Below are 18,511 nucleotides of genomic sequence, written 5' to 3' on the forward strand. Positions count from 1 at the left end.
GTTTAAGATATTTTTTCATGAGATTAGATACTCAAGGCAAATCACAAAGCTGCGTTTTTCCGAGTGATCTTCTCAGATGACGACTTTTCACGTGTGCTGTTTAATGCATTGTTTGACATGTCTTGAGCTGTAGGACAGAGGAATAAATTCTCCAAATCTGTGTTGAGAAGGAAATCCTGCCCTCGTTTTATGGAGATGCCTTTGTTTGACGTCTTCAGCTTCTCCTACAACCCTCTCCATCCCTGAAAAAATGAGGGACAGTGTCGTAGGAAAGTTGATACATTTCTGCTCATTAATTGGGGAACTAGTCTTTCCGGTAAAAGGAGAGCTCTACAGCATAAAACCAATGAGCTAAACTGTTTTGCTTTCATTGCCCCCAAAGTTGGGAAAATAGACAAACAAATGGAATTCAAAGTTTCTTCTGTTTACCTAATGTGAATGTAAAATTGAATATTTCTGAGATCTAAAATGGTGGTAAAATTTTAACTTTGTCTGCTAAAGGGAGACAGCGGTGCTGGTAATCTAAGTGAAAGTCACTCAGTTGTGTCAGACTCTTTGTGATCCCATGGACTATACAGTCCATGGAATTCTCCAGGCCTGAATACTGGAGTGGGTAGCTCCTTCTCCAAGGGATCTTCTCAACCCAAGGATTGAGCTCAGGTCTCCCACATTGCAGGCGGATTCTTTACCGGCTGAGTCACTAGGGAAGCCCAAGAATACTGGCGTGGGCAGCCTATCTTTTCTGCAGGGGATCTTCCCGACCCAGGAATCAAATCAGGGTCTCCTGCATTGCAGGCAGATTCTTTACCAGCTAAGCTACGAGGGGAGTCTAAAAACAATGATCAGTTAGAATCATTTCAGTTTGTGTTTGGAATTAAGTATATGCATAGTTTGATAAAAATGAAAATTTCCTAATTAAATTTTGTTTGGACTGGAATTAAAATTTGTCCTCATATAAATAGCATCACCGATTCAATGGACATGACCTTGGGCAAACTTCAGGAGATGGTGAGGGACAGGGAGGTATGGCACGCTGTAGTCCGTGGGGTTGCAAAGATTTGGACATGACTTTTCGAGTAAACAACAGCAACAAATTATTGGAGAATCAGTATAAACATAGAAACTATTCAGGGAGCCAGCAGAGTAAGTACAGAGGCATGAGGACATTGGAGTCGTATTTCTAGACTGAAGCCTTGAATTGTCCATAGTTCTCAAGCAACTCTAGGCAAATTTCTTAATCTCATTTCCTATTGTGTTCAGTGGGGATGCTAATACTACACACCACAACAGAATCAAGATAATTTATACATAGCACTTAAAAGTACCTGGTACTTAGGACTCTTGAGAGTCCCTTAGACTTAGGGAGTCCCTTAACTAGGAGATCAAACCAATCAGTTCTAAAGGAAATCAACCTTGAATATTCCTTGGCAGGACTGATGCTAAAGCTCCAATATTTTGGCCAGTTGATGTGAAGAGAGAACTCATTATGAAAGACGCTGATGCTGGGAAGGATTGAGGGCGGGAGAAAGGGGTGACGGAGGATGAGAGGGTTGGATGGCATCAGTGACTCGATGACATGAATTTGAGCAAACTCCGGGAGATAGTGGAGGACAGGGGAGCCTGACATGCTGCAATCCATGGGGTTGCAAAAAGTCAGACGTGACTTAGTAACTGAACAACACCAACAACTTAAAAAAGTTGTTGACTCTCTGGGCAACTGGGCTCAATGGCACAGTTAGTCCCTTGAGGGTGGGAGTGGGGCTCCTGTAACAAAGTGCCACAGACCGGGGGGCTTATGGATAACAGGAGTTTCCTTCCCACAGTCCTGCAGGCTGGAAGTCGCAGGCAAAGGGGGCAGCATGACCAGGTTCAGCGAGGGTCCTCCTCCAGGCTGCAGACAGAGGGCTTCTGGAGCCTTCCATGGCAGAAAGAGGGTGGCAGCCTCCCGGCCTCCTTTATCTCGTTAGTTTTGGCTGCGCTGCGGCCCTGTTGCCGTGTGGGCCTTCTCCAGCTGTGGTGCAAGTGCTTCTCGCCGTGGCGGCTCCTCTTGTTGTGGAGCACATGCGTCTGGGCTCACAGGCTCAGGGGCTGCAGCTCACAGGCTTAGTTGCTCTGCAGCATGTGGAATCTTCCCGGACCAGGGATCGAGGCTTGTCTGCTACACTGGCCGGAGGGCTCTCATCCGCTGAACCACCAAGGGAGTCCTGGTCTCTTTCAATAATGCCGCTAATCCCTTTCACAAGAGTGCCAGCCTCAGGACTTGATTATCTCCTAAGGTTCTACCTCCAAACACCATGACAATGGGGATTAGATTTCTGCATGTGGATTTGGGGGAGGGGTAATACAAACATTCAGGTCATCATACACCCTAACCTACTATTTCTCCTTTAAGGTCTTATTGCTGCTCTTGTTCTGTTGTTTGATTTTTCTGTTTTGTTTTTAGCCTAAACATGTGTGCTAGAAACTCATCTGTCTTTTTTTTTTTGTTGTTGTTAATTTCTGCTTGAAAGAGAAGAATATTTGCCTAGCTGAGGTGAGGCAGAGAGGATAGTTATATAGCCCGTTTCTCTTTATGTTGTATACATGTATGTATGTGTGTATGAGTCTGTCTGTCTATCATCTCTCTTTCTATCTAGGAAGGTCTTATTCTTTGAACTAGTGATAACATCTTACTGGTTTCCTCACTGATTAATGAGTTAAATAAAATCCTTAACATATAATAATTTTATACCAATATTAGAGTCATGGTTCTATCTCCCTTAAAAATGACCTTTTAACAACCACAACTAAGAACACATTTTCTAAACTGACAAAGAGGAGAAGAAATTAGAAAAAAAAAAAAAGACCCACACCCACAAAAAATGGCCAAATCCATGTTTTTGCTCATGTGTCAAAAATAAGTCAACTCTGCATTCTTGGCTTACTCCAAATTGGAAGACAAGGTCACACCTATTACCAGGAAAGCTATGACAACTTTTTTGTTGGTTTGCTTTTAAATTCGGTATTTGTGTGTGAGTTACGTCACATGAAAATCTGTAGATGTGTGGTAAATTTAAGATGTACATTTCAAATCTCTTAATACAAACATGAAGCCATAAACAATCAGGGGGCATGAAAGCAGTCTTTATTGAACAGTCAGATGCACATTTAGTTGGTGAGTCTGTAGTTGACATGGATCTCTGGTTTCACGTCACAGACGATGCTTAATAGCTCGTTGATCACACTTTCCATGGACTTGCTGTAGCTTGCATGCAGTTCTTTTATCTTCCCTAGGGTTTGCACTTCTATTTCTTCTAAGACATTACTCTGAGAGCCCATTATCTACCAAAAGAAAACAGAATTCACTACACTATACATCATTTTAAAATTTACTTGTTTTGTAAGTTAAATTCTGTTTGGATTATCATTTTTTTTCCAGAATTTTCTCAGAGAATGGATAAGGTCACCAATGCTGTGAGTGGGATGGGTAAACTTTTCTAAAAAATACATACTCCGCAAAAAAGGTCAAAGCTGAATCATTATGCTACAACTGAAACTATATTGTAAATCAACTATTAAAAAAAAAAAAGGAAGCTGGCCACAGCAGGTGACTTCTAAGTTGACCTTCACACAGTACAAATTGAGGGCAAGTTCACAATCATTATATTAATACCATGCTCAGAAGTTTTTTTCATGTATTTACGATAGTTTCCACTGAGTTCCTGTGTCCTACTTTCTGAATTAAAAGTCTGGCAAATAAAGTTGAAAGACATCATTAAACCCATTATTGCTGGTCTTTAAAGAGCAAATAGCTGGTTTGTGAGTTTTTAAAATACATTATCTGAACTCTTTAAATCTGTCTTTTTAGGAATATACAGCCACAATATGCCCCATAAGATACCTTCACAAGCCCAGATATATCATTTATTGTATGTGTTCAGACACTCAGTCATGTCCAACTCTCTGCGACGCCATGGACCACAGCCTACCAGATTCCTCAGTCCGTGGGATTCTCCTGACAAGAATACTGGAGTGGGTTCATTTCCTCCTCCAGGAGATCTTCCCGACACAGAGATTGAACCCATGTTTCCTGCACTGACATCAGTTTTTTTTTTTTTTTCAACAGTGAGCTACCTGGGAAGCCCATGGGTTAGGTTAGGTATATTTGATGCATTTTTGACTTCAATAGTTTCAACCTGCCATGGGTTTACCAGAAATTAAGCACGGAGTAAGCTGAAGAAGACCTATACATGTTGGTTTAGTCCCATTACAGCTTTAGACTCACTGTAACTTATCTTTCTGATTGTTTTTTCATTAACAGTGATCATCAGTATTTCCTATCGTCTCCTCTCTCTCTCTCTTAGCTTCTCTGTCAAGTAATGATATGATTGAAATATAATTTCCATGAACAGTATGAAAAAGCAAAAAGATAATTTTACCCGAGGAGTTACCAATTTAAAGAGATTCTGCGGTGAAACCCTTTGTAAGGTTACCCTTTGCTAGAGCAAACAGTCAGCTCCTAAGTGGTCTCCTCTGTAAACCCAGCCTTTCTTGAACAGGGAATTGTGAAGGCGATACAGCCGGTTTTTGTTTTTTCTTCCCCGAGTGTTTGGGGAAAGCATGCATTTAATTTAATCCAAGAGACTCCACTGATGATTGACTTTCACTTCAAGGTTGTTAGACTGTTCTAAATTCTAGAATCCGAATGATCTTTCTGGGTCCCAAACTTGAAATCAAATGTCACTGAGGCATCAGGTTCAAGTTCTTTTCTGTTTATAGTTCAGTCAACTGGGTTTTTCTAGTTCAAACAAAATCATTTTGAAGTGATACAGCTTCTAAGACATCAAATAGCTTTTATAAAATAGCACTTTGATAAGTGAATACACAAGAAGCACAGACATGTGGATGGAATTTTCCTTGCTTCAAAGACGTCGAAAAATAATAGAAAACTACGTACCAAAGTAGTTCTACCAAAATTAAAAATTTCCTCTAAATCCAATATTGGATTTTATACCAAACTAAAAAAAAAAAATTACCATTACTAAATTCAATGTCTTAAGTAGAGAAAAATTAAAAAGACACACTGTTTTTTTTTTTTTTTTTTTTTTTCCTGAGTTCATCATGGTGCTGCCCATTTTATTTTATTTTTTTTTCTTGTATAATATATATTATTATTATTATTTTTTTCCAGTGGGTTTTGTCATACATTGATATGAATCAGCCATGGATTTACATGTATTCCCAATCCCGATCCCCCCTCCCACCTCCCTCTCCACCCGATTCCTCCGGGTCTTCCCAGTGCACCAGGCCGGAGCACTTGTCTCGTGCATCCCTCCTGGGCTGGTGATCTGTTTCACCATAGATAGTATACATGCTGTTCTTTTGAAATATCCCACCCTCACATTCTCCCACAGAGTTCAAAAGTCTGTTCTGTATTTCTGTGTCTCTTTTTCTGTTCTGCATATAGGGTTATCGTTATCACCTTTCTAAATTCCATATACATGTAAGACACACTGTTATAAAACTACAATATTACCTATTTTTCTTTGGAGAAGTATTAAAAATAGTTATTATTAGGCTGGATTACTGCAGCTGTCCCATTGGACTTTGAAAATTTTCATCTCAGCCTTAGGATCTTTATTTTTTAAATGAGAGGTAGCATCAAATAGGTAACAACCTATTTGATGGGTTTGTTGTAAAAAGTCAACCATATTTATGAGTGCAAAGCCTGCAGAATTGTAATACCCTCAAAGTGAGCCATAAATGTAATTTTAAATTTTCTAGAATTGTATTTTAAAAATTGGAAAAATTAGCTTGAACAATATTTGTATCTAGCCCAATATAGCCATGCTATTATTTTAATGTAAAATGTAAAATTCTTGCATAATTGTTTGTCATGACAAACCTAGGCAATGTATTAAAAAGCAAAGCCATCACTTTGCCGACAAAGGTCCATCTAGTCAAAGCTATGGTTTTTCCAGTAGTCATGCATGGGTGTGAGAGCTGGGCCATACAGAAGGCTGAGTGCCAAAGAATTGGTGCTTTCGAATTGTGGGGCTGGAGAAGACTCTTGAGAGTTCATTGGTCAGCAAGGAGATCCAACCAGTTAACTGTAGAGGAAATCAATCCTGAATATTCATTAGAAGGACTGATGCTGAAGTTGCAGCTCCAATCCTTTGGCCACCTGATGAGAAGAGCCGGCTCACTGGAAAAGACCCTGATGCTGGGAAAGATTGAGGGCAGGAGGAAAAGAGGGTGACAGAGGATGAGAGACGGCATCACTGACTCAATGGACATGAATTTCAGCAAACTTGGGGAGATAGTGAAGGAGAGGGAAGACTGAGGTGCTGCAGTCCATGAGGTCGCAGAGAGTCGGACATGACTGAGTGATGGAAGAGCAAGTTCCTGTAACCCAGCGTGTATTTTATTTCTAGAATATCTTCATCTGGACTAGTTGGATTTCAAGTGCTTGGAAGCTCATGAGAATGACCATCGTTTCTGACAGTTGTGGGGACAGGACGAGAGGGGACAGCTACCCGTATTAGGTGTATTCTTAATGTGCTTTGTTAAGACAACATAATTTTCTGAAGATGTTTATTATGAAGTGGTGTTTAGCACAGAAGCTTAGCACTGAGCAAGTAATCAGTAAATGTTAGTAATAATTATTATGATTTATCACTGTGTTACTTGCACATTAAAATTTGTATAATCCATCTTAAACTTTCAGAAATGTTGGAATACCCTTTTAATAACCCAAACTCCTGTATTTCATCCTGTATAAATAAGCATATTATTTCTGAGTTTATTTGATCCACAATCATTTGAGTTTCTGCAGTATTTCCTAGACAATATGATACCTTGACTCACTACACACCACTTTATTTTATTTCTCAAAAGATTTTTTAATAGCTTTTTAAATTTTATTTTTAATTGGAGGATAATTACTTTACAGTATTGTGATGGTTTCTGCCATACATCAAGATGAATTCAATGTGGACAATTTTAAAAATCTTTATTGACTTGTTGCAGTATTGCTTCCGTTTTATTTATGTGTTTTTTTGTTTTTTGTTTTCTGCCGTGAGGCATGTGGAATCTTAGATCCCCAACCAGAGATGGTACCTGACCCCCCTGCATCAGAAGGTGACGTCTCAACCACTGGACCACCAGGGAGATCCCCATGTACCATTTTAAATGGTCTTCCTTGGGAAGAATTCCATTTGTATCTGAAGATAGTGCTGGTTTAAGCCACGCAGGAGTTACATGAATGAATGCAAGCTCTACAAGGACCAGGGTGAGGGTTATCTCATCCACTGATGAGTTAAATTGCCTCAAATGCTGTCAGGCACATAATAGATGCTCAATGCGTACGTTGAACGGAAGACAGTGAGTGGGTCACCAGGTGTTACAGGAAACTCATTACCTGGGCTCTGTTGCTCTGGCTGGTCAAAGCCTGCTGCTTGAATAGCTGGGACACTGTGTAAAATAGAAGTGGATATTACGTGATGCACAGCAGTGCATTTGGTCACAGGCTACCTTTGAGGGACTTCTCCATGTGAATTTGCAAACCTTTAGTGTTGAGACTGATGTATATAGCTTTACAACTTAATGACAAACAGTGTTGGTGAAATCTTTCAACATTCGATGAGTTTCTTTGTAAGTTGTGTTTCAGTTAAAGGGTAACAGAGGTTCAGTTCCTTCACACAGTTTTGCATTCTCAATTTGTAGCTGCTTCAAGGAAACAAAAATATTTTCATGATATGAATTTAGGAAGAAATAGTAAAGATTTAAAAATCTTCAATATGACCAGGGCAATCATTTTTAGGTCTTTTGTTTAGATGCATGGTCAGTCCCCCTTTTATTGGCATTAACAGTATTTAATATTTCCATGGTAGCAATCTACTATTCTCCTCATTGGAAGATGCTATTTTGTAGGACTTTTCCAAGGTCCTACAGGATGGTTGAAGTAACAACTGTATCACTAGAGATTTGTCTTTTTGAGTATACCCTATAAATGGAATCAAAGAGTATACACTTTGTGTCCATATACATGGAATCATACAGTGTAAATGATGGCCGTCTCTCACTTCCTGGTGGCTCAGATGACAAAGATTCCGCCTGCAATGCAGGAGACCTGGGTTCAATTCCTGGGTTGGGAAGATCCCCTGGAGATAGGAACGGCTACCCACTCCAACATTCTGGCCTGAAGAACGCCATGGACAGAGGAGCCTGGGGGGCTACAGTCCATGGGGTCACCAAGAGCTGGACACGACCAAGAGACTTTCACGTTCACTCCCCTCACTCAGTGTAGCATCTTTCTAGAATCATCTAAGCTGTTGCCTGTTTTGCTAGTTTGATCCTTTTCCTTGCTGAGTGGTATGAAATTTTAGCAAGCGGTAAAGTAAAACAAGGAATAAGAAAATAGCAAGGGATCAGTAAATCTTTGTTATAAAGATATTCGCTGATATACAGCCCACACTGGGGTACTTGTTTCTCTTAATAAGTCAGGGGAATTGGAAAATACATTAGCAAGAGCTAAAAAGCAACCCCAAAAAGTAGCAGCAAGGTGCAACCCCAGCGACAGGCAGAGAGCTGGTTTCTTGGGTCCCTTCCCAGACCTCCTACGTGCCCTGGGTTAATGATGATGAGCTTTAGTGGCCTAGCTCTCTGTCTGACATATGGGGGTCATGTCAGGAGAGAAGATCCGTGCTTGTGGTTTGCAATATACTTGAGGTAACAGAGGTCTAAACATGCTGACCTTTCTATGTGAGCTTTTGATCAACTAGCTGTAAAATTGGCTTAGAGCTCTAATTATGAGAGCCATGTGGAGTTTTAATGACTCTCTGATGCAGAGAATAAATATCCTGAGCCAGATTTACACTGTAGGAGATTCTTCTGGAAAAATAATATTTCAAGGGAGTAAACCCAGCTACTTTCTAAAATGATGGTCAGTTTTGTAAATACTTAAAAAATAGTAATGAGTATGTTAGAAATGTCCCACACAAGATCTGAAAAGCTGACTGGCATCAAGAATAGTTATTTTCTTTTTTTTGGGTCCTAATATGTCATGGGCTTCCCAGGTGGCACAGAGGTAAAGAATCTGCCTGCTAATGCAGGAAGTGCAGATTTTATCTCTGGGTCAGGAAGATCCTTTGGAGAGGGAAGTGGCAACCCACCCCAATATTCTTGCTGAGAACGTTCCATTGACGAAGGAGCCTGGTGGGCTACAGTTCATGAAGCCACAGAGAGTCAGATATGACTAAGCATATACAGACACATGACAGAACTCAAAAAGAAAAAGTCATAGAAGAGATGCTCAGTTATTCATTTGTACAGTGAATATTCATTGGATACTTATGGAGGAGCAAATGCTATTCCAATATCAAGGAAAGCAACAGAGAACAAAACAAAGAACCCTCACTTTGGTGCTCACGGTCCAGGAGGAAAGATAAATAATAAGCAAAAAAATAAATAAATATATAGTATATCCAGTAGTGATAAATGCTCTGACTATAATGGAGATTATATTTTTTTAACCAGAGACATTATTTTAAGCAAGGTGATCAATAAGAAGAGCTAACACCAAAATAGAGATCAAGGAGAGGTGAATGTATATTAAAGAAGATCCACGGAATAGATACAGCATATGCAAAGGCCCAGTGGCAGCTGCCTACTTAATTCTTCTGGGGAAAAATGAGGAGACTTATGGCTAGAACAGAACAAGTAGCAACAAAAGTAGTAAAAAAAAAAAAAAAAGTTACAAATGGCCAAAGTAGATTTGTTGTCTATTGCTAACAAGACTTCTGGTATTTCCTTATGATTTCCTTTTCAAATAGTTGGCTTCACTCCATAAATCCTTCATGAAAATATAAAGCAATGCTGTTTCCTACCCTAGCATTTGACGAATATCTGCAGTTCAGAGTAAAACGTAAGTGAATGCCATTTTCAGAGCTGACAATTTGGGAAGATTCCCAGGGCCAACCATGGAGGGTGTGTGTACATGTGTGTTCTTGGAATCTTTTGAGTTCTTTTTCCAAATATTGATAAGAAGGAGTTGCTTTTGCTAAGTTGCCCACTTTATTCTAGAAAGGACATTTTATTTTAAGAAATAGTCCCTTGGAAAAGTTTTTCCTACCGTAGGATCTAACGTACCTGATCCTACATGAGTTCCGCACCAGATGCTTCTAAAATCAAAGTTGTAAACAGATTTACAGACTGCTTGTAGTTCACCTTGCAATGTCCAGCTTCTACACAGAGCTTTATTTATAATTTTGTTGAGGCAAAAAGAAAACATACAAACTTTAGTTATGGCACATGGAACTTAATCATTTCTTTTAGTCTGTGTTTGCAGTCAGCTCAGAAAAATTCATGCACTTATATTTGTTACTGTAAACTGCAGACATTTTAAACATACTAGTGTAGGAAAAAGCTCTTTTTAATATTTTAATAAAAGATTTGTTGAATGAAGTCAGCCAATGGAAAAGGAAATCATAAGGAAAAACCAGAAGATGTTTCAACAATTTACAACAACATCTACATGGATCATTTGTAAATCTTGTTTGCCAAAGGAAATTTGGCCTAATAAGCTCATTGCATAACACTGTGCAACACTTTTTATTGATTCTACTAGAAAACATCAACAGACAGCAACAAGAAAAAAAAAATGTTTTTTTTCTTACTTAAATGTGTTAGTCGATAATCTATAGAAGGAATAATACTTTAACCAATTCCATTCACTTGTATATTTGAGAACATCATTTTTAACCTATACTGTGTTAGATAATAACTACTGATTGATACTTTCTCTGACAAATCAAAACACCTTGGAAGTGAAAATGTAAAATCAGTAATTTTGTAACATTTGTTTGAGGGACTTTCCTGGTGATCAAGTGATTAGGATTCTGTCTTCCATTGCGGGGGTTATGGGATTGATCCCTGGTTGGGGAGCTAAGATCCTACATGACTCAGGGCCAAAACCCCAAAACATCAAAGAGAAGCAATACTGTAACAAATTATAAAGACTTTAAAAATGATCTATCCATATCAAAAAGTCTTTAAAAAAAAAAGTGATTTTATTTGATATTCAGCCTTGAAGTGAAGTGAAAGTTGATCAGTCATGTCCAACTCTGCGACTCATTCCACGTCCATGGGATTCTCCAGGCCAGAATACTGGTGTGGGTGGCCTTTCCCTTCTCCAAGGGATCTTCCCAACCCAGGTCTCCTGCATTGCAGGCGGATTCTTTACCAGCTGAGCCACCAGGGAAGCCCAAGAATACTGGAGTGGGCAGCCTATCCCTTCTTCAGCAGATCTTCCCGACCCAGGAATCAAACCAGGGCTTCCTGCATTGTGGGCAGATTCTTTACCAGCTGAGCTACCAGAGAAGCCCCATATTTAGCCTTGGTTGAACTCTATTTCCTGTGTCCCTTGTATTTTTCTCTCCTGGTAGCATGCATGATGGACTTCCCTTGTGGCTTAGCAGTGACAAATCCACTTGCCAACGCAGGAGACACAGGTTTGATCCCTGGGTGGGGAAGATCCCCTGGAGGAGGAAATGGCAACCCACTCCAGTATTCTTGCCTGGGAAATCCCATGGACAGAGGAGCCTGGAGGGCTACAGTCCATAGGGTCGTAAAAGAGTCAGACATGGCTTTGCAACTAAACGATACCAACGTTATGTGTGACACTTAGGAGAATCAATATCTTATTATTAATGAATATATTCATGCCTTAGAGTCTATGCTGCAAAAAAGCTGGTGCTGACTCTTTTACTCACCTTAGCCTGTTTCTGTCGAAATTCCTCATCTCGCTGCATTCTGTACTGATCAGTTTCTGCCATCGCTTCTTCCTTGGCTTGGCGCAATCGCTTGACTTTTCCTGAAAATTAACAGGGGCACAGAAGGAGTGATATTTCTTTTCAACACATCTGGAACTTTCAACTTGACTTTTAAAAATGTGGATGCGGTCTTACATTTTTTTTAAGTTTTTTTTTTTTTTTTTTCCCCTAGGATGACACCCTTCGTTAAAAAAACGATAGATATTGAAAAATCCCTGATTTTTTTTCAATTGGATTCTTTAGAACATGGACATGACAATGTTCTTTCACACATCCATGTTTCAATAAAATACCTGCCCATTTACTCACAGCAGTACCAGCCAGGGAACAGATTTTAGTTGTCACTGACTCAAGCAGACATTATTTGGTCAGATTTTCTGTCCTGATTTGCTGCCAGGAATCCTTCAGTCCATACCAACTGGATTCTATTTAATACTGGCAGATCTCCAAGTGCACAAACAGGCTACTCAGACTCTATCAAACTGACTCGCAATTTTTTTAAAGTATTTTATTGGATTTTTCTCTTCCCGTTTGTTGACTCTAGAAAGTCTGATTAAGCCCCACAACACATCAAAGTAGATATTTTTTGTAGCAGCTTTCTCTGAGGGGACTTGAAAGTGATTGTAAAACCAATTGTTTTTAATGGTGAGGAGATTTAGTTAAGTAGCTCTCTTTTCTTTTATTAAGAGCAAAGGTGTAAGCCTTAAGCCAGCAGACAGCAACGAAGATCAAAGTTTCAGACAAGCGTGGAGCTGTGGTGATCATTAGGTAAGCACATGACTTTATTTGACAGCCAGAGGAAGTTTGGGGGTTACAGAGGAACAGTTATCTCTGCTAGTCACTCACCACCCCCCGCCTTCAGATACTCAAGCTTCGTGAGCATTAAAACTTTGAAGAAATCCTGAACTGTATTAAAATTAATTTTTCCCCAAATCTGTTGTCTGTTTTAGTTACATACCTTTATCCTTTTGCCCCTCTAACAACATACTTCCTTTTCTTTGGTAATGTCTCTTAAGCTTTTGTTGATGGTTTTTGTCAAGGGTTTGTTTTAGGGTGTAGTGCGTGCCTGTCAAGTCGCTTCAGTTGTATCTGACTCTTGGTGACCCTGTGGACTGTAAGCCCGCCAGGCTCCTCTATCCGTGGATTTTTCCGGGCAAGGATACTGGGGTGGGCCGTCGTGCCCTCCCCCAGCAGATCTTCCGTACCCAGGGATGGAACCCATGTCTCTTACACCCCCTGCATTGGCCAGTTATTTACCACTAGTGCCATCTGGCAAGCCCTGTATGGTGTAGACTTGGAACTAAATAAGTGTATTCTCAGACACAGAAAATAAACTTATGGCTACCGCAGGCGACAGTGGGGGAGAGGGGTAAGTCAGGAGTTTGGGACTAACACATATGCACTACTAAATATAAATATGGGCTTCCCAGGTGGTTCAGTGGTAAAGAATCCACCTGCAATGCAGGAGACATGGGTTCGATCCCTGGGTTGGGAAGATCCCCTGGAGAAGGAAATGGCTCCCCACTCCAGTATCCTTGCCTGGAAATCCTATGGACAGCAGAGCCTAGCGGCCTACAGTTCACGGGGTCGCAGAGCCAGACACAAGTTAGGAACTAAACAATAACATATATAAATATATAAAATATACTAAATAAACAACATGGACGGTATAGCAAAAGAAACTATATTCAATATTTTCTAATAACATAGAAGGGAAAATCATCTGAAAAAGAATGTATGTATGTATATAGATCTGTGTTTACCCAGATATACATGTGTGTGTATGTATTTTGATTGTCAAAGTCACTCAGTCATGTCTAATTCTTTTCGACCCCATGGACTATACAGTCCATGGAATTCTCCAGGCCAGAATACTGGAGTGGGTAGCCTTTCCCTTCTCCAGGGGATCTTCCCAACCCAGAGATCAAACCCAGGTCTCCCACATTGCAGGTGGATTCTTTACCAGCTGAGCCACAAGGGAAGCCCATGTGTATACATGTATACATAAATATGTGTGTGTATATGTATGTATATATATATGTATACATATATATGTATATACTGAAACTAACACAGCATTGTAAGTCAATGATACTTCAACAGAAGTAAGTTAATAAGCATGTTCTCATTAAGTAGCATAAAAGAATGTTTACGTTATTTATTTTAATTTTTCAAACATTTTATTAAAAGAAAGCCTTAATGTAAACTCTTATCTCTCATCTAGGTACATGCTTTACTTGGCTTTATGTACTTTTGTTGTATTTGAGTGTAAATGGTTTCTAAATTTCTCTTCCCACGATATACAACCTGCTTTGCTAGTCACTGTACACGGATGGAATAAAGAGAGTCTCTGAGTTATAAATTGAAATGCGTCTGACTATTTGACTTGAGTGGGACTCAGCAGACCTCCTTCAGAACAGATACTTTCCTGTTAATTCTCTGTAAAAGCAAAGGTCTCCTGAACCTGAGTGCTCTTCTAATGCTTGAGACTTAGTGGAACATTCACAGCAATGCTCACCTTTTCCTACTTAATTAACACTCCTCCCATTTTGCATCTACAGACTTTCCCAATTCTCTATAGTTCTAGCCATTTGGTGGCAATTGAACATGCATCACCCATAGAACAAATAGATGATATGTGGGCACGGTATGCTCTTCTGGGCTCCCCAGCCCACTTTCTGATCACTGCTCGTCACTGACATTAGGACAAAAATGTATTTAAGATGTAGCAACGTTTTCTTAGAATGGATTGTAGGATACATAATGATAGGTTGCAGGATCCGGTTTTATCCAGTCGAGCACATAAAACATCATGGCGCTCCATCTTAATTGCATCTTTAGGTAAAAATACTGGTCTCAAAGTCATGACTCTAGCACATAGAAATAATGCTAATAAGAAGCTCTCCAAGTGCCCTGCCCCCAGAAGCATCCAGGACCCCACTTAAGAGGCTGCACACGAGCTTCGTGCAGCGACAAGCCGAGAGTGTGTCTGATTCCCCTGCGTGGCACCGGTCACCTGCTGGTTCTCATTCAATTAAAGAGGAGAGCCGCGGGGAGATGGCTGCTTGCACAGCAGTTTTCTGGAAGGACTGGGCAGCTGCTGCCCGTGATAGCCCACATATGTTCCGCCCGATTGCGTCCAGGGCAAGAAGCAGGGAGCCTCAGGCCGGCTGTCTCATCGGAGGCGAAGCAAAATGAGTGCCTCAGATCCGCTCCTGTTAACCTCTAGCTGGGGTCTTTGTGCGGGAGGTTTCCCAATTTTAAAATTACGCCACCTTCAGAAAGACAAATAGCCAAAGATATCACTTAAGTGCAGAATCTAAAAAAATGATACTAGTGAACTTATTTACAAAACAGGAACACTCACAGACTTAGAGAACTAATTTAGGGTTACCAAGGGCAAAGGGTGGGAGGAATAGATTGGGAGAATGGGATGGACATGCCCACCCTGCTGTATTTGAAGTGATACCCAACAAGGACCTCCCCAGCACAGGGAACTCTGCTCAACGTTACATGGGAGCCTGGATGGGAGGGGAGTTCGGGAGAGGATGGATACATGTGTATGGATGGCTGAGTCTCTTCGCTGTTCATGTGAAACTATCGCGTTGTTAATTTGCTATACCCCAATAAAAAAGTAAAAAGTTTAAAAAAATATTCTGTAATAACCTGAATGGGAAAAGAATTTGAAAAAGAATGGATGCTTGTATAGGTGTAACCGAACCGCTTTGGCTGGATATCCGAAGCTAGTCCAGCGTTGTTAATCAACTGTACTCCAGTATAAAATAAAAATTAAAGAAAAAAAAAAACAACCAACAAGGTGGCCAACACACGTTCCCTGGAGTGGAAATAAGAGACATCTAGCCCATCAGTACTACTGTCTGTCTACAAAGTCGCCCACTCTTCTGGGTCTTGTTGATACAGCAGCAAAAACCACAAGCGGATCTGTGTAATGCAATAGGGGGAGGCAGAAATAGAAGAGAGACAGTTAAGGATATAATACGGCAAAGATGATGAATACCGTGCAGGAGAACAAAGGCACCTAAGGGTCAGAGAGTGGGGTGGGTGCTAACACAGACAGGGCAAGCCTCTCAGAGGATGAGATACACGAGCAGAGATCTCAAGGAATAAGACAGCTGGCCATGCAAATACCTGAACGGGAAGAGCATCCCAGGCAGAGGGAGTAGACACGAAGCCCTTGAGCGGGAACGCTCCTTGACCTGTTGAAGGAGCAGTAAAGGCATCCTCATGGTGGGTCCCAGGTCAGAGGGAGCAGAATGGTTGAGTGTTAGATGACATCAGAGAGGCAGCAGCAAAGCCAGGACACAGAGAGCACGTGAGGATGATAAGGATTTGGGTCCTTGAGATGCTAAAGCCGTGGAGGGTTTTTAGCCAAGATGTGGCATCCTACTACTTCTGGTTTACACGAATTTCTTTAGCTGGTGTGACAAAAACAGATTGTAGGGGCAAGGGGGAAGCAGGAAGATGGGTCTGAAACTTACTGCAATGGTTCAGACACATGTTTATGATGAGCGGAAATAGCAAAGCAGCCGTGGAATTAATTAGCAAGGAGTTACGTATCCTTTGAAGAAAGTTGAGGGATAAACAGGAGGGACACGTGAGCCAATGCTGGCTCCAACATTTTATTCTGGGGCAAAGTCAAGAGGGCAGTTTAATTGTGATGCCCATTAAACATCTAGTGGAGATGGGGAGAAGGCTGATGTTTATATAAATCTGGAGATCAGGGAAACAGGTCAGGATGGAGACATAAAGATTGAGAATTATCAACACGGAACCAAGATTTAAAGCCACAGAATTAGATGCAATCTCTTAGGAGTCATCTGTGGATATAGAAGAGGACATGTCCCAGGTGGGGGCCCCTCTCTAGAGACTGGCGAGATGACAGAAACTCCAGCCTGAGAGCAGGGCTGCAGAGGCCAGTAGAGGGAGGGCTTCAGAGATGAAAGAAGAACTCAGTTGTGACTGAGGTTGTTCATTAGTTGGGTTTAGCAACTTTGCTGGACTTGACAAGAGGGGGCTATGACGGAGCTGGAGGGACAAAGTTCTGATTAGAGATTCTGGAGCAAATGGGATTTTTTAAATGTAGATTCAAGGCATACAGGCAACTTCTTTGAGAAGTTTTCACTGACAAAAGCAGATAAGATAAGGATGCAGGACTGTCCAGTGAACTTGACGACCACCGGATGTTAGACTGTGTTTACACATCTCCAAAGTCTGTTTACATCTGGTACCTGCGAATGTGACCTCTCTTGGAAAGAAGGGTTTTGTAGATGCAGTCAAGTGAAGAGGAGGTCATGCTGGATTAAGATGGCCCTCTATCTGAGGACTGGCGTCCCACAGGGAGAGGGAGAGGCTGCCCTGGAGGTCCAGAGGTTAGGACTGTGCCTTCCAATGCAGGGGTGCAGGTTCCATCTCTAGTTGGGGAGCTCGGGTCCCACATGCCTCGTGCCCCACCCCCCAAAAACCAACAGAAATCATATTGCAACAAACTCAGCAAAGACTTAAAAAGGGCTCACATCAAAAACAAAACCTTGAAGACAAAGAACGAGAGGGAGTTTGGACACAGACGTAGGGTCACAGAGCAGACACAGCGATGGCCGCCTGATTGCAGAGGCGTGTTAGAAGGACGTGGCTCCCCGCCAAGGGAAGGCACGGGTTGCTGACCATCAGCAGAAGCTGGGAGACAGGCAGGGCACAGGTCCTCCCCGAGACCCTTCAGAAAGGAGCGCCCCCACCCCCACCACCTTGCTTCTGGACTCTGGCCGCCAGACCTGGAGGTTAATACATTTCTGTTGTTGTCAGCCACCCTGCGTGGGGTGACTGGTTACAGGAGTCCCAGGAAGCTAAGGCTCAGAGAAATAATGTTCGTTGAGCAGTGGATGCTAAGTCAGGTAGTTGAGTGGGGTAGAAAGAGTAAGTATCCAAATGAAAAAAAAATAGGCATAAACAGTGCAGGGGTCACCTTGATTTAGTATAAACAGAAAGGGCACCTTGGGAGTGTTTGGAGATTTCTATCTGTTACTAATAACATTTTTATTCTGTTCTACCATGTGTGTGTGTGTGTGTGTGTGTGTGTGACCACTATTTGTGACCCCACGGACTGTAGCCCACCAGGTTCCTCTGTGCATGGGCTTTCCCAGGCAAGAATACTGGGGTGGGTTGCCATTTCCTTCTCCAGGGATCAAACCTGCATGGGCAGGCAGATTCTTTACCACTGTGCCACCTGGGAAGCTCTGCCACATAGAAGGAGAGAAAAAAAAGAAGCTCTCCTGGCTTTGAGAGGGTTGTTAGTATTATGATATAACCATGCTGGTTCAAAGAACGCCCTCATTCTGCTCACCGACCACAAACAGTAGTAAGTTGCCCGGAAAACAAAGCAGCATTTCTCTGCTGGGGCCTGTGACTGCTAGAGAGAGGCTTCTCTGTCGGTCCTCACATGTCTTTCGTTCCTCTGCCTGCTTGTAATTCCCTTACTTTTCCGTTTACTTGTTCTTTCTTTGTTAAAAAATATACATATATATATATATGTATTATATGTAGTTTTATGTAGATCCTAGATTGAATATAACCAAATGTTTTTAATAGACGAAAATGTTGTATGGTTATTATTTTAATACAACCCACTCGAAGATATCAAAGTCCAATATACCTACAAATACCCCATTAGTCTGTGGACTATAAAG

At 41.2% G+C, this 18,511-nt stretch overlaps 1 protein-coding gene across 2 annotated transcripts in view; it reads right to left on the reverse strand.

Annotated features, from left to right (window-relative positions):
• Positions 1 to 3,122: 3,122 nt before the first annotated feature.
• ATP6V1G3 (ATPase H+ transporting V1 subunit G3) overlaps positions 3,123 to 18,511 on the reverse strand; it is a 79,457-nt gene continuing 64,068 nt past the window's right edge. For both annotated transcript variants that reach the window (XM_061161087.1, XM_061161089.1), the window contains 2 exons: positions 11,751 to 11,851; positions 3,123 to 3,321 (listed from right to left, as the gene is read on the reverse strand). In XM_061161087.1, coding sequence (XP_061017070.1) covers positions 3,148 to 3,321; positions 11,751 to 11,851 — 275 coding nt within the window. In that variant the 3' untranslated portion in view covers positions 3,123 to 3,147. The remainder of the gene's footprint in view (positions 3,322 to 11,750; positions 11,852 to 18,511) is intronic.

This window comes from Dama dama, chromosome 14, assembly GCF_033118175.1.
Source record: "Dama dama isolate Ldn47 chromosome 14, ASM3311817v1, whole genome shotgun sequence".
NCBI classification, from domain to species: domain Eukaryota; kingdom Metazoa; phylum Chordata; class Mammalia; order Artiodactyla; family Cervidae; genus Dama; species Dama dama.